General features: G+C 36.1%; 1 protein-coding gene across 1 annotated transcript in view; it reads left to right on the plus strand.

Moving 5' to 3' along the window:
• Positions 1-4,400: 4,400 nt before the first annotated feature.
• The window catches only part of LOC121425445 (WD repeat-containing protein 11-like), a 32,127-nt gene continuing 14,338 nt past the window's right edge, over positions 4,401-22,189 (plus strand). The window contains exons 1-14 of the mRNA XM_041621500.1: positions 4,401-4,587; positions 6,546-6,615; positions 7,140-7,335; positions 8,561-8,734; positions 10,705-10,918; positions 12,223-12,432; positions 14,602-14,729; positions 15,214-15,741; positions 16,419-16,503; positions 17,114-17,293; positions 18,413-18,521; positions 19,362-19,467; positions 19,946-20,186; positions 21,034-21,148. Coding sequence (XP_041477434.1) covers positions 4,523-4,587; positions 6,546-6,615; positions 7,140-7,335; positions 8,561-8,734; positions 10,705-10,918; positions 12,223-12,432; positions 14,602-14,729; positions 15,214-15,741; positions 16,419-16,503; positions 17,114-17,293; positions 18,413-18,521; positions 19,362-19,467; positions 19,946-20,186; positions 21,034-21,148 — 2,421 coding nt within the window. The 5' untranslated portion in view covers positions 4,401-4,522. The remainder of the gene's footprint in view (positions 4,588-6,545; positions 6,616-7,139; positions 7,336-8,560; positions 8,735-10,704; positions 10,919-12,222; positions 12,433-14,601; positions 14,730-15,213; positions 15,742-16,418; positions 16,504-17,113; positions 17,294-18,412; positions 18,522-19,361; positions 19,468-19,945; positions 20,187-21,033; positions 21,149-22,189) is intronic.

Here is a 22,189-nt window from a genome sequence, read left to right on the forward strand (position 1 = left end):
GGTGCCATGAGCCTAATTACATCAGGAGGGCTCAAGATATTCGTTCGACCCAACCCATTCAAATTTTTTTCAATTCGATGTTGCTGATTGACAAAACTGTATGAATATGATTCAAAATCTAACACTGATTCTAGAAATGGTAACTCCTGAACTTCCTTCGACCAAATTGAGAAGATAAAAAAGTGACTTGGAACTATTTTTTTGACTGGCGGACTAATTAGGGCTATTTTACTGTTTGAGTCGATGAATTTGATCCATTCATAGTTATCTTCATAAATGGCAATTTATTTTTAAAATGAGCTGGCTACGCTACCCTTTCCTGGTCAGATATGGAATGCCAGATATATATCCTATCCAATGGTAGTAAACATTCCACCCTCTAATTTCACATTTATTTTTTATGAATTTTTCAAAAGTGCCATTTTAACACACAAGTCTATGGGGAATGTTTTACGCGCGTGGCACCTATAAGTAATATGGGAAATCCCAGGTAGTGGATGGAATTCCTGGCCAAACTCTTCAGTAGCAAACAATTTCTCACTGATATCAATATGTTTAGTCATCAAGAGGTGCAAAGAATCGATTTAAAAGCTAGCAAGGCCATATCAGCTAAAGTTAGTAGGTCTGTGTATATGTAAGCCTATATGTAGACTGGTCAATGTATAGAGCGTCTATGCCTCTTTTTGTTCTGATTCATCATTGGTTTGTGTTAGTGTACATCACATACTTAATATTAGAAAGACCTTTACAAATTGCTCATGTAAGAGGAAGGGGGTAGAGAGGAGCTTTGAGAACTTTACTGAAGAGAACTAGAGTGGTACCTTCAAGAAGGTATTTAGAAAAAGGCACAGAGTAAGGTAATGTATCTAAGGGCTAATAGTGCTCAACTAAGGAGGGATGGGGGGTGGCTGTGTGCTCCAATCTTAGTCTACCCCCCCCCCTCTTTATAAGCCATGCCATCTATGAAATTATCTTTCTTTCTCTCTCTCTCTCTCTCTCTTTCTATCTCTCTTTTTTTCTCTCTCTCTTCTATCTAATTTTATGTATCTCTTCCTTCTTACATCTGAGAGGCAATAGCCCTAGGAAAATTTTGATATAATAGGTCAAATGCAAATGTACTAAAGTAGTATGTTCTTATACTTTGATTGTTTCCTCATTCAATCTCAAGTATATCTGGTAATTTTGTTTGAGGCAGTTCTGGTATCCTGATATCTACACAAAATTTAATACACCTTTATATTACAATTAATAGGGACCTATTGTCATTCACTGCTGGGCTGTATGCAGGCAGGATATGTATGCATCCAAATAGTGAATATAACATGTATGAGTAATACATTAAAATGGGTCATTGCATAGAAAATAGGCATTTTCAATGCATTTCTTTGTGCTAGTGTGAGTGTACAGATATGAAAGAATAGCAAAGTAGCTATTTAACCTTTAATTCTACTGCTTCTTGAACAGCCTCTTTGATAGCTGATAGTAGATCGTTGTCATGAAGAATTTCTTTGATTAGGGCCTTTGTTGAACGTGTGGTACGAGGATCCATTGTTCAGATTGTAGAAGTCAATTTAGATCTACAATGTAGCCACTAGTGAAATAGTGCATGAGGAGTGTAGTAAGAAGAGTAACACCGAAAATCAAGTGTGGGACTGGTCCAATATGTAACCTTGTCTCGAGCATTGATGACAGGATCATTTAATTTTCAAATATTCAAAGAGATTATTAAGAAGATCTCCAAGTAGTAGAGTGGTGCACTGTCCTAGTTACATAATCCTGGGAAATGAGTTCACATCAATGTTAGATAACCCTGTACTTAGCGATAAAGATTTAGCTCCAAGGTGAACACATCCAGCAGTCATCCATTACCACCATCCATATTACCACCATCCATATTCTGAGATTAAAAGCAAGAAAGATTAAAGTTGTTATTTGTTCTGTTCAAGTGAAACTGCAGCAAAGTGTTCGATGAAAAAAAAATATAAAGAGCAAGACATAAAATTGAAATGGCACTTCGGCTTTGTCACTAAAACCCTTGCATGGTGGGGGGGGATACATCATTTCAATGTAATTATGTACCAGGGTCTTGTTTTATATCTATCTTGTTATAATAATAAATGGTCCATTTTTATAACTAGTTTACTTTAAGCCAATTGAATTGAATGATTTCAGTAGCTTAAAACTGTTATCACAAATTTGTTATTACAACATGTTTTATGAACCAGGCCCCAGATTTATTAAAAGTGTCATCTTTACTGTTTTATTCACATAAAGTTTTAACGAGTCTTCCCAGAATCTATGTCACTTTTCCAATTCTTTACTAGATCATATTAATGTGTGTCGTAAAATGGTTATAATGTAAGGGATTTAATACAAACTCATGTTTCATAATATTTGATAAATTTTCTGATTTCACATCAAAATTATTTTTGATCTAGTGCCTAATTAAGATAAAGTATTAGCACATTTTTGTCTTGCTTTAATAAAGAACCCCCTCCTTGGCTGAAAATTGAAGGAAAGAATCTCTTTCTGTTGCTTTCTAATATCGAATTACCAAATTTTCGAAGTAAGTGCATGAAAGGGTTATTTTGAATTGAAATTTTACCAATATTTATTTTTGTTTATATTCATATATTCATATTCCATGAATCCTCAAAGAACATTTCATAATGAATAATTTCCAAGAAAAAATACATCAACTGCATAACATGAAAAAAGTGGAGGGGCCTACTGAAATGCAAAGCTTGTAAGATGTAGACCTCCCATCAAAATTTTTATACAAGGGTAATATGATATCAATTCAGCAAATAATCAGAAAAATTTTATGCATTTATATATGTATATAAACACTGCAACACGAATGTATATATACTAAATACAAAATTGACTTTAATATAATCAATACTACCCTGGATAAGTATAAAGTTGACAAGATATTTGATAAAATCAGTAAGAATTCAGAAGAAATTTTTTGATCGAAGAATCAAGAAAGGGCGCTAGATGCCAATTTTGAATTTGAATGGTTTAAAAAATATTCAATGACCACTATACGCTTCGGTAATATTGGAATGTTGGATGATTTAATATAGATCAAATTATTGACCCTTTCCAAAGCTATAGGCATGCTTTAAAAGATTGGGTGAATACTAAGTCACGATAGTTGCATGATATTGATGAAGAGGTCATTTTTACTTATTTTGATATTTAGAAAAGAGGTTATATAATAAGAGGTATGGTGCAAAATTATCATGGAAAAAAAGGTGATCAAACTATTTTATGGCACTATATGATGCCAAGATAGGGTTAGGAGTGATATGGCAATTGTGACACTTCAACTGGATGAAAATTGAAATTAGAATGGTGGAAAAACAATTTGGAAGTGATATCATTTTTGGAAAAGAAAATAAACCACATGAATCTGAAAATATGGTTGATGAGAGAATTTGAAGGAATTATGTTTTTCATAAAAAAGATTTGTTTAAATTTTGGTAATCAGCATACACTCAACATTTGATATAATACAAAAAATAATATTCTAATCTAATATAGGTATGGAAAAACAGTTATTATTTTTTTTCAGTTTTGGCAATGTCTCACCTGACTAATGTTTACAAATATTTTGCATAAAAATTACATATAAATACTGAATATACACCATGATCTCCATCAGTGTGAGATATAGGCCTTCTGTATACAAGGTTTTTTAGATCTATATGCTTATGAAATCAAGCGAAAGCCTACAAGATGAATCAAAATGCGGGGGGGGGGGGGGGGGGCTTACCATCCTGAGTTTATAAAGCCCATGCAAAGTCTACTAGGGAAGGGGGGGGGGGATAATTGGATTGGGAGAGGGGTATAATTGAATGGGGGAATATTTAGGCAGTCACGGTGTAACACTGTTCTGTCAGGACAACACAGTACATAGGCCACCAGGAGAAGGCCAATATGAAGGAAGCTTAATATACCACACTACAAGTCTTGTACAATATTTGATATGTATCATATGAGAAATGTTCACAGGTGTCAGTTATTGTTTTTATTTTCATTTTATACTTATTTATTTATTTATTCATTTATTTATTTAATTATTTTTTTACTTTATTTTATTTTTTGAGGGGGTATTATATGCATGAAAACTGAAATTGTGGTTTTGATATTTGGGATAATGGATAATATTCAACTAATTAAAGCTACTTGCTACACATTAGTTTATTACTATACAGAAGTCATGTCACAAACCAGTCAATCAATCATCAACAAAATCAATCAATCAATCAATCAATCAAAATCAATCAATCAATCTTTTTGAGCTGGCCGCACCTGGAGCTATAAATCGTATCAACTTTTTGTAAAAAGAAAAAAAGGATAACATCGTGTGACGTCATATTGGTACCGAGTATATGGCGCTGGAGCTGTCTAAATAAGTGATTGAGATTTCTGTTCGACATCATCCGGGCCACAGCGCAGGCTGTGCCGTTTGTTTCTAGTGTGTCCAAAGAGGTCCAGAACCAAAGCTAAGAAGATGAACATTTCTCCTCGGACAATCACTGGGGGTTTGCATCCTCTCAACAAAGGGGCGTGTGATTGGTAAGTATGGGACTAGGGAGGACATTTCCAGACGGGCTGCCCCAGCCCGGCAGGCCCGGCCAGCACCCACCGTGAAATTCCCCCAGTGCATCGGCGGGCGAGGCGCGATTCCCCAGGCCAGGCACGGCCACGGCCACGAGTAGACAGCTGACAGCCGTCTGTTTCGAGGAGTTTTTTAACATTTAAAAATAAAAAATTCTCCCCGTACACAGACGGCTTGCTATCGTGCAGCCACCATTAGGGGACTTGCAATGCAAAATCCCCCCGTCAGGGCTCTTCAATTTAATTAGGCCTAGCCTAATAAAATTTTGAAAATTAACGTGACCAAAATGCAAAGTGATATTCCCTCTTGACATTAATTGCCAAAAAACAGAGAAAAATCAAGTTAAAAGGAACAAAAGAGTGACTTAACTTGGCTGTCGCGCAAATTCACTTCCCCGTTTTATCCGATCTTAAGACAGTATGTCATTGTCAAACATATGGCCATTGAGTCCCCTTTACAATTACAGATCGCGCTAGAACTTCGGTCTCTGTATTTGGTGAGTGAAGCCAACGGAGTTCAGCTGAACAACCAACATAACAGAGACCGAAGCTTTTGGTCTAGGCCACGAGTAGTCTTGAGGACTCAATGATGATGTTTGTTTTAAATATTTTGACATAGGCCTATACTTCATCATGGAGTCATGAATGGCCGGCCATACCGGTACATACAGAGACACAGGTCAATAAGGATGGATTTCCCTAGGAAATCCATTAATTTAAAGGGTGATATTGGTTTGTAGGGTCGAATTTTAATTAACCTATGAATCTTGATGCACCTATTAAAAATGCTTATAAAGGGATAAAAATTATTTCACTATAAATGGTAAAAATGAGACGTTATTACCAGACCGATCTCCTGTAGATCCCACGATCCGTTTGTCAACATAAAGCAAATAGAGTACAGCCTGACCCTTGGCCTCGAACCTCTTGAAGTTGAAGAACAATTTATAGATAAAAATTATTATTTCACAAACACTAAAATTCAATACATAATTATAAATAATGAGAAGTATTATACTAATTTATAATCATATTGAATTACATAATTATAGATAATTAGGAGTATACTAATTATGTATAATCATGTATTAATTATAATGAAATAAAGACAAAATTGATGAGCCCCGTCTGGGGGATTTTGCATTGTTACATGTAACCCCCTATAAATGGTGGCTGCACGATAGTGAGCCGTCTGTGTAAGAGGAGAAAAAAAAATTTAACTCCTCGAAACAGACTGCTGCCAGCTGTCTAGTCTGGTGAATGTTAGCCGAAACTCATTCCGCTCCTCACCAGGGCTTTTTCTGGTGAAAAGTGCCTGTATACGATGGCACGTAATGCGCCCATGGGTGGCATGCAGTGGCGAGGCTGAGGTCATGCATCCCAAACAAGAGCGAGGATAGATTATCACCACATGACCGATGAATCACTTTGGCACAGGCTGACTATAATAAGGGTTTACATATACCGGGCTTTTAGGCTTTACCCTTGATCGTTAGAAGTTACACATCTTCTTTTATAAGAATTGCTCATGCAGATACAAATATAAACAGACAAAGGGCACTGCATGGACTATTAATTCCAATGGAATAAGTGTTAATAAGGGGAAGAATTTAATGTAAAAAGTTATATTTCTATGATTTAAATTTTCATTTTGGGGTGATTCCTCGTTCTGCTTTTTGATTGAAAACGTCAGGCATCTTGGAATGTTACCTCAAATGACTCTCTAAACACCTTGCTAGGCTCCAGGGCACCAGCCCATTTTATACAAATTTCATTGAGGCCAGAGACATATGTAAACAGTGAAGGCATTCAAAGTTATGGACTCGGTGTCAAAGTAACGTATGACTTTAGTTTGAAGATAACTGGTTCTGCTCACATAAATATTAATCAATTTCTTATTTCTGTTTTTTTTGCAGGGGATGGCAAAATTTGTTCGCATATGGCTGTCACACTTCAGTGGTTGTTATAGAAACCAAAGGCATTCAGGTACAGTGTATATTTAGATCTTTTAATTCTCTGATTAGTGGTTCCAAGTATTGATTGTTAGTGAAAATTGAGTGTTGCTAGAAATGTTGAGAAATAATTGTAAAATCCTAAACCTGGTTTGTGATGAAAACTTCAAAATCACTTTCTATCTTCACAAAGTGGCAACTGCTTGACTTCAAAAGACATGCTGCTCGGGGAATAATTTTCCTGGTATCGCATCGCAAATTGCTCCACATTTTTTTCAAATGACTGACACACACAAAAGTCTTTTGTGTGTGGCAGGTTTTTCATGGGACTGTACAGAAATTGGTTGAAATTTTTTTCTGTTAAGATGACCACAATGCTAATTGAACCTGATATATAGCAGAATTATTCCCTGCTGTTGAAACAAATTTCTATCATGAAAATACATATTCATGTGCTACTTTTACAAATTGGAGAATACTAGCTGTTCCAATAACAATCCAAATACTCCATATTCTCAGATAATGTATGCTGTGCATTTCCTGTTTTTGTCCAATAAGATAATTCAAACGCTTGAGAAGCACCGTAGTCCGGTGGTTCAAGTTCAGTGGGCCAGAGAGAATTACCATCACACCATAGATGCACCGTACACCCTTCGGCTAGCATCAGCTGATTCCAGTGGACTTATCATCATCTGGGATGTATGTGCAGCTTCAGAGAGAGCTAGTTTCTCAGATGGCAACAAGCCAGTACAAGGTAGAAACAGATTATAATTTTCTTCAGTATTGAAAAAATATTGAATATTATACAAATAGCGGATAAGAATATTCGCTATTTGTGTTGTACAACGCCTCCGAATTTAGCGAAAATATAAAAAAACAAGAGTTTTTCCCTTGAGTAATCCATGAAAAGGGAGCAAAAATATTGAAAGCGAAAAAGCAAAATTGCACAAGCGCACATGACCTTGGGCAGCATTGCGCATTTTGCCAGTTGGCTTGTACGCGTATTGCACCTTCATTTTTACTGAGCACAATGAATTAAATCGTATTGTGACATCACCTCCAAGGCTGTGCAACAGTACACTTTGGATGGTACGTCTTTTGTGCAATGGTACAAATGTTTGACATTCAGCCTCCCATTTGCTCGCGTACAACAAGCTAAGTAGGCGTTGTACAATCAATAATGGTTTTATGATTGTGTTGATACATCACGATAAAGGTATGGACAAAATATTGTTGGTTATAAAGAGTGAAGAGTTAATCACTATTTAATGACCACAAAAGCTGTTCTGTATTGCTTTAAATCAACTCAGAATTTAAAGTTGATACCCAAATGCCCAGTTTTCATGGACAAGCACCGATGAAAGCTGTACTTTCATTTCCCTCTTCTCTGCTCTGACAGAATTGCAGTTGACGATGAACGTGTAATGAATTTTCAGGCTCAGCGATATTTTGTGTCATCGTCGATATTTTGCAGGCAACAATCAACTAACATTGAAATCAAATATCGACCAGTATAGTGAGTGCTTATAGACTGGCCTTGTATTACCGAATGCGTGCATCGTATGCACCAGAAAATAATTTCATACGCTCAAAACTTTGCAACATCTTTCCAAAGGCAACATGAGAAAGATGATGAAAAATGGTCAAAAACACATTTTCAAAGTCTTGATATTCTAAGAATAATAAAATATGGATAAAATAGCTTGTCAGTGATTTTGTTGTTTACTTAACGTTTCCTATAGAAAACACACGTTCGGTAATAGGATACCTTTTTCAAGTGACCAAAATATTTCACATGCGAAGAGGGTCCGATTGGAAGCTAATATCATAACAAGGAAAAACGATTTTGGCAAAATTTTTACATATAGGTAATTGTGTATTTATGGTGAAAGTTTGGTAAATTTTTTTAGAATGATGTGTTTGATATGATTTCATACTACTTTGGTACTTATCATTGATTATTTGTTTTATTTCATTAGATTTACAGTGGCTCTCTACCCAGGATGCATCACACGATCTGCTTGTGGCGTTGCATCCTCCCTATAGCATCGTGCTATGGAATGCGGATACTGGCACTAAATTATGGAAGAAGACCTTTACAGACGTTCTGCATTGCTTCTCCTTTGATCCATTTGAATCTTCAAACCTTACATGTAGGTATTTATATCTGAGACGAAACGTCATTCAGTCTTTTTTGGGAATTTTTTCTGCATTATGAACATGTTAATGAAACAAATTTAAAGATTTAAGTGTGGAATATCGAGGCTATTATTAACCCTTATTCTCCCGGAGGGGAGGGGGGCCATAATGGCCCCCCCTCAACAATTTTCGTGATATATCTGCTGCGCAATTTTTTTTTACCTCTCCGCTCACTGTCTTTTTACTGTCAAGTCTCGCGCAAATTTTGAGACCAAATTTGTGATGCCCGGGTATGCGGTTACGACATTACGCAACATGTAAGTGCATGTCAGACCAAAAATGGCTCGTAAACGTGATTTCATGTACAAATCCAATGCAAATTGTGTATTAAGACAAAATTCATAAATGTATCATTATTTCTACTTTTACTGATTAAACTTAATTAATTTTGCCTTGTTTATGATCAGAATTAGGTCTGGAACGATTTCCATTGAAAAAACAATTAACAAAAAAAAAAACAAACAGAGACATACATAAGAAATTAAAAAACAATGAAATACTTAAGAAATCAGTCTTGGTACCTGAATTTTTTCATTCACAATTGTTAGGAATGCTATAAAGAATATTTTCACAAATATCGCATTCTAGGAGCTTTATTTAGTGAATCAGAGCAAAAAGTATGATTTCATGAATAAATTAGCATAATTAATTCATATAAAATAAAAATATATGAATTCAGTGAAATTTACCAATGCAACTGCGTAGATTACGTCATTCTCTACCATCATGCAAATTTTCATTGCGATCGCGCAATCCGCGGCCGAGATCTTAAGGGGGGCCATTTTGCCCCCCCCCCCCCCCCCCCCCCCCCCCGGAATGGCAAGAATCAAAATACCCCTGGAGATTTAGGGTTAAAGGCAGGTTTTGCTTGTAGAAAAGTATGCAGCTATTACATACAAAGCAGAATATGAAATGGGGTAGTGCAAGAAAGTATATGCAATCAGTTGCAAATTTCACATTGATATTTCAATTTAGCTATAGCAAATCTATTTGAACTTTTAGTTTAAAAAAGTACAACAGCAATTGGGTGCAAATTTGCAATTGATCTCACGACCTACATGTATGATTGATATTGGGGGACTCAAAATTTTCTTGCAAAACTCGGAAAACTGATTATCAGAATAGCAATAGACATCTTCATTATACTGTCCAATTCAGTGAAATAGTTTGTAAATTGAAGTGTTTTGACAGCCCCGTCATGAGAAGTATGCCTACTTTTATGTTAGGTTAGAATTACACTTAGCTTGAAAATGATATCAATATTATTTGACAACTACTTGGTTGCTACCATATTGAAAACATGTGAGAAAATAACTTATCAGTGTAGATTTTAGTTGCAGACAGTAAATTTCGTGTTGACTGATATTTGTTATGAAATTATGACCATCCCCACATTCACTTGAAGTTTTGACATTACTGCAATATAAGTATATTCATGAACATGCATGAACTACCAGTATGTGTCCTTTTTACTTATCGGACAGGAATTTGAATTTTATAATAACAATAATGTGACTTAGAAAGTGCCAAATCCACTCTGTAGAATGCTCAAGGCGCATAAAGAGCTAAGAGTTGAATAGAAAAGTTTTTAGAGGATTTTTGAAAGTTTCGACAGAGGTGCATTTTTTAATATCTGTAGGAAGGCTATTCCACAAAGTGGGGCATGCAAAAGCAAATGATCTTTCCCCCCAAGTTTTTGAAACTTTTGGAATAGCAAGGAAGCCAGGAGTGGATGAGCACAAGGACCTGCTTAGTCTGTAGTAATTGATAAACGAAAGCCTGTATTGTGGTGTTGATCCAAGAATACTATGAAAAGCAAGCAATTAAATCTTAAAGATAATCTGATTTTTGATAGGGAGCCAGTGCAGCGAATTCAAGATAGGAGTAACACGTGTGATAAGATTGTATTTTTATTCTATTTCAGTACTCGGGAATGATTGCATCTTGTTCGTCAACGACTTCAGTGCAGCGAAACCACCCTCGAGCAATGGAAAGAAGTTTTACATCACCACGCCCAGTCCACAGACGACCAATCAGATGACAGGAGGCATGGCAAGTGATCGTCGAGGGAGTAGCGCGAGTGGAGCGAGAACGGCACTCAAGAGAGTTCGTCTTCTTGTAGGCGACAACAAAGCAAAGTATGTTTCATGGTTTCTTTTTCTCTCCATCATACTACATACAGAATGCGCTAGAAATTCTATTTTTGTTCTAGTAAATGGTAAATCGAGGTTGGTTTGCTTGTTGCAGTACCTTGAATATTAAATTTTGAAAAGTAGTCTCTGTCATGAGCTCCTTAACCATTGGGAGATGATGTGCATTCGTGTGAGTTTCCATATTGAAGGAGTTATAGATTTGAAATGAGATTTGGTATTTTATCATCATAACAACAAACAAAGAAAAGTTTAAAAATAGTAGAAGAAACTTAAGGATATCAATGTTTTGATAAAAAAGAAATCTATAACTTTTTGACCATTAAAAGTGAATAGCAGTGCAGTATATTTTAAAGGTAAATGCTAGTTTTGGTAACGATATCAAAATGAGTTCGTACAGAATCCAATGAAATGACCACCAAAATGTCTGTTTGTATAAATAAAACGCATGTGCCAAAGGATTCTGGAAGAAATTGTGTAATTGCTGAGAAATCAGCAAATAAGCACAGGATTCGGGTAGGGCGTCGGGCCCGACGCTCTAAGCAATAATTATACATTGTCCCACGTGCGCTTATCTGTGTTGGGGATCTTCGGTGTGAATATTTTTCAGCGTAGATTTCAAGATTCACAAAGTTCAGTTAATGTAACTGTACCAGATCTAGATCCTCGATAATATACTGACAATTAAGCCTTGTTTTACAGACTTTCTCATGAAATCAGTGTTTACTGCAACTACTGGAATTTCTCTTTAATTGCATGAGTGTATGCAACAGGGGGATGGGACATCGGACTTCCAAAAATTGTGAGAGAAAGCTGTTTTAAGAAAAAATTTTGACCAACAAAGGTACCAGGAACAAAACCTTGCACGTTTTGATAGTTCAACTAGCAAGAATTGGAATCATTATACATTCAGCATGTCTTAAAATGACTAGAAACAGTATTGTACTATTGTTGCATAAAGAGTCGCCTGGGCTTAACCGGCCATATAGACGATTAATAGCCCTGCACTCACCTCCGTGCATGTGTGAACATTACACACATCGTGCCCGCAATCCCCCAATAGGTACCCCGATGACCAATTAAGAGTCAGTCAGTGTCAAGGTTAATCAGTGAGAGTTCTGTGTCTGGAGAGTTAAGGTCAAGTCAAGTAAGTGTTCAGCAGGACCTCCAGACCGTGCTGGACACCATTTACTACCGAGGGATATTAGACTCCTTGGAGGGGCATTTATTCAGTAGGTGCCTCTCAAGCTCACCTAATTTATACATTAGTATTATGTTTTCTTTTAATCCAGACAAAGGTCAGTGAATACCTCAGTGGATGACCCCGATAGTCAGGGAGTAAGCGAATGCCTTCAGTTGTCTTACATGAGATCCAGACGCAATCACCTACTTCTCTTGTATGCCAGAGAGATTTTGATCCTTGATCTCGCAATCTACCAGACTGTTAGCGTGATTCCGATGGAAAGAAGTGGCTCTCCGTTTCAGCAGGTTTTTCCTTGTCGGTGAGTAATAGACCTTTAAAGGAAAGTCGTAGTCTAGACCAACTGGCCCGAATTCACAAAGGTGGTTGTTAAATACCACGATTAAGTCCATGGTTTATGCATATTTCCTGTATAAATTATGCTTATTTTACCGCGTATTTAAAAAAATGTCCAATGCTGATGCGCGCTTTTGTCACAGTGCGCCAAATTGACGCCTGTTGCCGTGGTTATCCACGCTTTTTTATTCAGGAGTCCACTGTTTTTAATCATGAGTCCACTGTTTGAAGAGTGGACTCATGATTAAAAACAGTGGACTCCTGAATAAAATAGCATATCTAACCATGGTAACGGGCGTCAATTTGGCGCACTCTGACAAAAGCGCGCATCAGCATAGGACATATTTTATACATGCGCCCGATACGCGCTAAATTAAGCGTAATTTATACAGGAAATTTGCATAAACCATGGATTCAACCGTTGGTTTTCAAAACCTCTGACCTTGTTGGTAATCATCTACTCTTCCTGTATGCCAGGGAGATTTTGATCCTAGACTTTGCAATCAATCAGAAAGTCAGTATGATTCCTATGAAAGAAGTGGCTCTCTGTTATACAGCAAGTCTTTTCTAGTCAGAGAGTCTTTGTCTCGACCTACTGACCCGTATTCTGAAGTCAGGTTTAACTGTAACCACGGTACTCTGTGCTAAAATTATGGGAAGCCAAAAGTGTCAAAATTTTATTAAAGGAGAATGAAACCATTGGAACAAGATAGCTTGTGTGAAAACAGAAAAATCAAAGAAACAGATCAACAAAAGTTTGAGAAAAATCGGACAAATAATGAGAAAGTTATGAGCATTTGAATATTGCGATCACTATTGCTATGGAGATAGCAAATTGGCAATGCGACAAAGATGTGTGATGTCACTGATGAACAACTCTCCCCATTACTTTAGTATATATTTCACTTGAATTGCCTCTTTTATCACATCTATCCATAGATCATGTGTTCTTTCTACATGAGGGCATGTAATATTTTTTAAGAATACATCATGGATAAAGAGTTTGTATCATCATAAGAAAAAGCAAAAAGAGACATTTTGAGGGTATTTTATAGTCCACCAAAGGGAAAGTTGTTCATCAGTGACATCACACATCCTTGTCGCATTGCCAATGGGAGGATCTCCATAGCATTAGTGATTGCAATATTCAAATGCTCATAACTTTCTCATTATTTGTCCGATTTTTCTCAAACTTTCTTTATTTTTATTCTTTGATTTTTCTGTTTCTACACAAGCCTATTTGTTCCAAAGGTTTCATTCCCCTTTAAGTTGTATGTTTCTCATATTTATGGTGCTCTTTCCCGATTCTTCAATGGTGAAGACAATAATCTATCCTTTCTAGACGATTATGAATTATTTGAAAGCCAAATGAGCAGAAATATGATATCTCTACTGTTAGTGATTTATGTAACAATTGGCTAAATAAACCCGACTTCAGAATACGGGCCACTAGGTCTGTCCTTGTCGGTAATCATTACCCATCTATATTGTATTTCTCCTGTATTTGATAACTTGGTGTAACAAATCTTTGAATGGTCCTCCTTATCTCAATATTAGTTTTTATCCTCCTATTCTTTTTTCATGCATTTTATATGCCTGATTTTTTGTGTTGCTCTTTGGATATGCCAGTTATAAGTTCATGTGTAGTGATTTATTTAAGAATTTATTTTCACAAGTTCTTTTCTTTTGTATCAGTACACAGATTTTTTAGTTTTCCATAGTACCGCAAAGAACATAAGCTAACTTCAAAAATTTGTTTGTGTCTTTTGAAATCTTCATGGGTTTATTTATAGAGACCATGACAATATGTTGTTTAGAATTTAATTCAATTCAATGTTTTATTCAATCCAATAAGAATCAATACAACGTATAGAGTAAAGTAATAGCAAATACGATGTACAATAATAAGGCAAGAAAATGTAAGAGAAAAAGAGAATAAAAAGATACTAATGGCAAAAAAAAGATACAATATTATGGAAGTGTAGGTTATGGAAGTATAAGTGTGAGAATTCAAATAGAGATTGTGAGTATTGATTGAACGTTTTCTCATAATCATCACCAACCACCGTAACCATATCAGTTATGTAGTGCTTTGATATAATCTCATTCTTTTTCTTGGTTCCACTTTATGAAGGCAACGTGATGTATTAATGTGTTTACATGACAATGGGAGTATAAGTGTGAGAGTCAGAAGGAGACTGGTCACCACATCTCCGGGAGCACCTACCACACCATCAGACCAGTATCACGGTACACCATCAGGTGAGATACTAGCAGTGTCTGAAGCCAGTTCCTCTCATAAACGTTGTCTTAAACCAATAACCTGGATAAAATTTAGTAAATAATAAACTTTACATCCAATGCTTGTAAAGAAGTTCAAGCAACAAAGATTGGATATCAACTTCAGCTGATGCATAACGATTTAGAGAGAATCTGCTTTGCTGATTTGGGAGCCAATCATTCAATTTTAAGTCGGGTATAAGTCAGTTTTAACAAAGAACTGTTTTATGAAACACATCGTGGAATTCCCAATCAATTTGAACTGTAAAAGAGAAAGCATGCAGTCATGGATTTTTCCCCTGAGCCAATAGGAAATAACAGTTAAAGTGTTGCAGTTTCATAAAATTAATTTGGCCTTCATTTTTTTTCCTTCAATCTTATTTGTTTTGGCCATCAGGTAAAGAAAATCTATTATTGATACTCTACCAAAGAATAATTTCATTTTATTACATTGTATTTTTCATAGGTGGAGAGATGATCTTGGAAGGTCAGGATATGACCTATGACTTACGATGCCAGTCTGACCCTCTACGAGTCACCAAACACATGCGTACCTTTGGTTTGGCTTGTAGTCCAGTCAGCGAGAGTCACAGCGCCCTCATGCTGAGCGACGGCCGCATTCTCTTCTGGTCGCTGATGACTGTCGATCACGACGCATCGTCCATGGGAAACAACCACTCCCAGCTTGTGCTATCCCCGCTCCATTCCCCTGGTCAAGCTTTCCCTCCGTCGCTCAACGGGGACTTTGAATTCCTGCCGCCTCTTCTTGCCTCAAAACCAACTCAGATACCGGCCCCAAAGACCTCCATTGCAGACTTCCTGTGTCCTCCGGATGTGGTTATCGATGGGGATTTCAAACATGGCCGTCAGGTTTTGCTCAAGTTTGTAATGACTGGTCTCTCGAGTGGGATAGCTGATGTACCTGTAGTGATCAGGATGTGTCCGCCACTGACCACCAAGAATGTCCATTACTACAAGCCTCTCATTACCATAGGTAAAATATGTCTGCATGATGGTGATGATGCTGCTACTTCTGGTGATGATAATGATGACTTTGATGATAATTATGTTCAATCACATGAAAGTATTATGGAGCGCCAAAAGACAAGGTCATTATTTAGCCACTAGATTGCAGAATATAATATTGGTTTATTTCCAAGTGGTCTAATGCCTATTCGTCTAATTACCAACTTGTCTACTATCATTTGGTCTATCATCAATTCGTCCACTTTCCACATGGTCTAATTGCCATTTCGTCCACTCACCAGTTTGTCTATTAATCAGTTAGTCCAATAGCCATTTGGTCCGTAAACCAATTGGTCTAATTGGATAAGTGTTAATTGAGCGAAATGAATGGAAGTAAAATGGGACCAACTGGTTATTAGATGAAATGGTCATAGACGAACTGGTGATTAGACGAAGTGATTATTGGACCATATGGTTCTTGGACCAAATGGTTGTTAAATGAAATGTTGATGGACGAAATGGCATTAGACTGAATGATGGTAGATGAGTGGACGAGTTAACAACAGATGAATTGGGAGTTTACCATAATATCGTAAAATATTCAAGGATTATGATTCGGTGGAATTACGATGTGTAATATCAGTATATTAGGATGTAATATGTGTACCATGAAGTTAAGAACACTCATATTTTTTTCATCAACAGGTACTTCAACTGGGTTAGTTCAAGTTTACAATCTTACCACAGGGTCTTTGTACAGAGAATACAACATTCACACGACATCTGTCAGGTATGTCAGGGGTGGTACATTCTTACAAACAGCAAATTAACTGGTTGTTAATCAGTTATCACTTTACCAGTTGTGGTAACGATCTCAAAACAGAATGTAATAAAATGACCACTCAATTGTTTGTATTCATGAATGAAAAATATGTGCCATGTGGCTCTGGGAAAAACTATGAAATTGCTGAAAAATGAGAAAAATAAGGACAGAATTCCATAAAATGTCTGGAATTTTTCCGAGCAATATTAATACACTGTCCTACATATGACTTTTTGTGTTAGTGATCATCACAATTTTCGGTTTTCAGGTAAGATTTCACGAAGATAAGTTTATTTCAATGTACCAAATCTAGATTTATAACAATATGATGGCAATTAACCTTCATTCTTAAGACTTTGTCATGAAATAATTTGCTGCAAATACTTTCTTTTACCTATAATGCTATAATATTGTAAATTGTTATGAAATTGGCTGAAAAAGCAAATTGCAAGTGAAAGGAGGCAGGGAATCATATTTTTTTTAAACAACGATGGGTTGATTTGCAATTACAATTTTGTCAACTTTCTTTCTTTTTGACCATAGTATGAAGAGCCTATTTTTGTTGTTCTTTTGTCAGATGTATCGAGTGGGTCAGTCTCACAAGTTTCCTGTCAGTGAGCTATCCCAACCCATCCAGTAATGGAATGGTCCGTAATGAGCTACTGCTTCTGGACATGCAGACGGGACGAACCATACCGATGAGAGAACACAAAGGAGACGAACCGCCCATTGAGGCACTTAAGGTCTCACACCTCAAGTAAGATTAAAGCCTGTCTATCTAAAGCTTTGGTGAAGAGTCAGTAATGTGAACTATACTCGCGTATCATCCAACGTTACGATATTACAAAACAGTACTAGTAGTAGTTATTAGCCATCCTATAGACCGTAACACAAAGCTTAGGAATGATTGTAGAACATTTTTTTACGATCAATTTCATTGACCACAATGTACAATTAATCGTAAAAATCAAGCGTACGATTAATCGCTATCCTTTGTGTTACGGGACCCAGGTTATTAGGATGAGAGAAGTGTATTGTACTCCCTTAGCTGTCTTATCGAGCCCCAACACTGAATATTAACACTGAAATATCAATGTTTTTTTTTCAAAGGGTTTATCCACAACAAGCTATGCTTTAGTTTAGGTCCCAACACTTGAATTTGAAGCATTAGATTGTTCTTTTTCATTTATATTAATTGTAATGATGGAACTTTACAAAATGAGTTGTATGTTTTTTATTGATTTATTATATTGTTGATTCATCAATAAAATGGTAATTATTAAAAAAAGTGAATACCTGTCAATGATTGAGAATTTCACTTAGCTTCTGGTACTTCAGTTGCTTGTAAAGTCACTTGTTGCTTTACAAACTTTGTGGAACCCCCCATTCTTGTCCAGCTCTGTCATCTAATGAGATCTAATTGATATCTGGCACTGCACATTGGCTACCAGGCCCTCGATCAATAGGGCAAAATTAATTTTCAGAGTATTTCTATTTCGAATAATAAAATATGAATTTTTTTTATATCAGTCATTTTCTGTTTCTGTAATGGTAACACTCATTGGAATTCTGCATTGCAGCTTCCAGCTGGTATAACACCAAACAGGTATAACACCAAATTGGTATAACACCAAACTGGTATAACACCAAACTGGTATAACACCTAACTGGTATAACACCAAACTGGTATAACACCAAACTGGTATAACCAATTACACAGGAAACATGTTACGTCTTTAGTTCATCAGTTATATGGTAGTTGACCTTATATTGGTCACTTTGTCTTTTTTTAGGAAGATTGATTTAAGATTGATGTGTAATTATAAACAATCAAGTATCTTCTGAATATTGACACAATTTTTTTCCTTATTTTCAGGCAGTATCTTATAGTCTTGTTCAAGGAGAAGCCATTTGAGATATGGGATTTAAGAACTGTGTGTCTCCTCCGAGAGATGCCCAAGCATTTCCCTATCATCACAGCACTGGTAAGTGATGCATGAGTAATTATTTAGTGTTTTATATGTATATGAAACAGATTAAGATGATGTCTTATTTCAGACTTCCTGTACCACAATCTAATAACTCATGGGGGGAGGAATCATTTCATTATCCTAGGCCATTCCTGTGAAATAAACTTACGACAGACAGATTTGTTGTCTTGTAGCATCTTCAAAAATTCCCTAAAAATCAGGTTATTCTGTCAAGCTTTCATGTAAATGAAACTCTTACCCCTATTTAATTTGTTTCCTTTCCTTTAGAGCCCCATGTGAAACCTACTCATGATCGATACCGGTCCATTACAAATGGCCATATATTATTAGTAGTATTATTATCATACTTGGTTAACAATAGTATGTTGTTTCTTTTCCCAATCCTTTACAATATTGATTTTTTTTATGTAACTTAGGGCAATTCCATAAAAGCATCCATCTATGTATATTTCTGATTCCCATTTTTGTCCATTCTTACTTCATGTCATAAACAACCCAAGCATTGATGATTTGAGAGCATTAGACCCTTCTATATGAACTATAAAATGGAGATAATTCATTTTAGGAACAATTTTATGGAACTGTTTCAATGTAAACAGGCTTGTACTGTAACAGCTCTGCCTGGTGCCTGTTTCATAAGAATTGTTGTAATAACAAATTTGTAAGACCAGTTTAAAGTTACTGAACTCATTCAATTTGATTGGCTAATAGTAATCCTGTTACAATAACTGTGCATTTTTTTATTATAACAAGTCTTTATGAAACAGACCCCTGGATTGTCATTCAGACCTATAATACTAAAGTCCCATTTTTCTCCATTGGTTTGGTTTGTAGGAATGGTCCCCATCCCACCATAAGAAGAAGTCTGCCAACGTTGAACATCAATCCAGCGGCATGAGTTTAGATGGAGTTTTGATGGGGAGTACCATCAATCTCGCAGGTATGTAGACCTATGATTCTTCCAAGCCACACAGGTTAATTGGCCATGAAATATACTTACTTTGCAGAATTCCAGTTGTCATTCAACAACATTCTCAGTTAACAATGACCTTTGATTTTCACTGATTTTACTAATTAATGTCCTTTTTTCAATATTCATAGATTTAATTTGATTCTGTAAAGATATTCAAAACTTAGATATGGTTATTATGAAATATGACTTCTTCTGGGAAGTCATATTCAAATACTACAGATCAAATTCCCCAAAAGATACTACATCTGTCCTTGTTTTGTAATTTAGAGAGAACAAAATATCCTTTCAACATTTATATTTACCATGTTCTCATGGTTATTTTCAAAATTGAAAAAAAAAATTCTGTTCAGAGATGGCTACCTACATGTCTGAATAATGCACTGAAATCAATGACTCAATTTTGTTAACACTAACTTAATCACGTCTTTTTCCCATTTTTCTCCAGAGAGTAGCAGTGAGAACCGACCAGCAACGACAACCATTAGGGAACATTTCGTGTTTGCCGAGATCAGTGGCGTCCTTCATCACTTCTGGGTTGAGGGTAGCGTGGTCCACGAGGGCGCCAAACTGCCGTCGGAGAGCAGTCTGACAACAATCAGCTGTATTGCTTGGAAGGGCGAGACCCTGGTAATGGCCGACTCTGATGGCAATCTTGGGGTGTGGGACCTAAAGGCCAAGATCTCAAGGTAAGTGTCCAGATTATCGGTCAAGATTGATTTTGTTCTTGAGCTTAAGCTTCTGTGGGATGTTTCACAAAGATTTGACCTGAATTCTCAGTTGTGTTCGTTATAAAAACGCATCACCGCATTGGTCAAATCATGCCAAGAATTTAAAAAGCATGGGGGGAAGGTATTTATATTGCGCACATATCCACCTTGTTAGGTGCTCAAGGCCTTTTCAAGTCCATGCAAAGCACTACTATTAAAATGCATTATCACACCGGCTTTAGCTCAAGCTCCTGCTTCTAGTGCTTAGCGCATTCAAGAAATGAATCCTGTGGTACTCATTCACCTCACCTGGGTCTAGTGCAGCAAAGTGTAAATATTTTTCTTGCTGAAGAAAAACATACTGGGATTTGAACCCATGTCCCTGTGTTTGAGAGCCAGAACCACGAGACCATGATATGCCCACAAAGTGGTATATTATATAAAATAAAATAATATAAGATATGTATAGCGCACGTATCCACCTTGCTAGGTGCTCAAGGCGCTCCTATATTACCCCGGCTAAGCTAGTCTACCGATTCCGGTGCTCACAGCTTTTGGAGGAATTACTTCCTGCTGATACCCACTTAACTCGCCTGGGTTGAGTGCAGCACAATGTGGGTAAAGTTCTTGCGGAAGGAAAACATGCCATGGCTTGGAATTGTACCCACATCCTTCAGTGTGAAAGATGAGAGTCTTAACCACTAGACCAAGATGCCCCCACATACCATATATTTACCAAAAAAAATTGTGTATACACCGATGTTCCTTTGTTTTTTTCGATTTTGGATATTGAATAAACTGATGATAAAACAAATTTTGTTTTCAGGAATTATCCAACTCACAAGTCCAACATCAAGAAGCTTAAATTTGGTCCTGGGAAAGGGAATCTGAAGCTGATGTTTCTCTGGAATGATGGTGTGGACATCTGGGATTGTAGAGAGGTAAGATCTATCTACAGCTACACAGCGTTCATAAGATCAAGATTAATCTGTGTTTTCTCCTTAAATTGGCAACAAGCAATGTGATCATTTGATTCGATTTGATTTGAATTATTTCTCGTCTACATAACAATAAAATATGTTCTTTTTTCTTGAAATGGTTTATCAAAATTATTCCATGCAGCCAAAGGCTGAATTGCAAAATCTTTTACAAAGTAAAACACAAATTATATACAATATTGATAATCAAAACAATAAAATGACATGTGGGAATAATAAAGTAATTGTCATAATATTACATTTGTAAGGAAAACATGAAACAAAAATAGGTTATATGGGACAACAGTTATCTTTGATATTTTTCATTTTAATATAATTTTATGTGAATAAAGTATATGTAAGTAGAAAATCAGAAACAGACATTATAAGCCAAGGGTATAACTAATTGAAAATAATATATATCTACTGTATCAGGATAAGGAAAAAGAAAAATTATAACATATTTGTATATATAACAATTAATATAACAAAGTTATTTGACAGTAAATCAGAGATATACATCTTTGAATGTAAATAACTTGCGGAAGACGGATTGTCATTGTAAGCAGATATGCTTGACAAACCAAAATGATTAAGTACATTGCTTTTAAAGCGTTAGCCATTCCTTTCTGGTTGTGATTTTCTTAGTGGATTGGGATCATGATTGAATTAGCAGCTGAATGATTGATTTGACTCTCGATCATTGACAAATTACGAAACTGCTTTTAATAATAATAATAAGTATTTCTAATGCTCACTTTCTAATGAATCATTAATCAAGGCGCTATATATTAAATAAACAAAAAACATTGGAAATATTCACAATTCAAATCATCAAACATAATGAGGAAAGGACGTGGACTTTTCATTTTGAACTCATTTGAAAACATTTGTTTTTATCAGGGAGAGGGGTTGGGGCATTCATGGTATAAAAAGAGAACAATCAGGAATTAGCATTCATCAAAATAAAAGGGATATTGAACTATAAGGAAATAAACTATTAAT

This window comes from Lytechinus variegatus, chromosome 12, assembly GCF_018143015.1.
Source record: "Lytechinus variegatus isolate NC3 chromosome 12, Lvar_3.0, whole genome shotgun sequence".
Lineage (NCBI taxonomy): Eukaryota > Metazoa > Echinodermata > Echinoidea > Temnopleuroida > Toxopneustidae > Lytechinus > Lytechinus variegatus.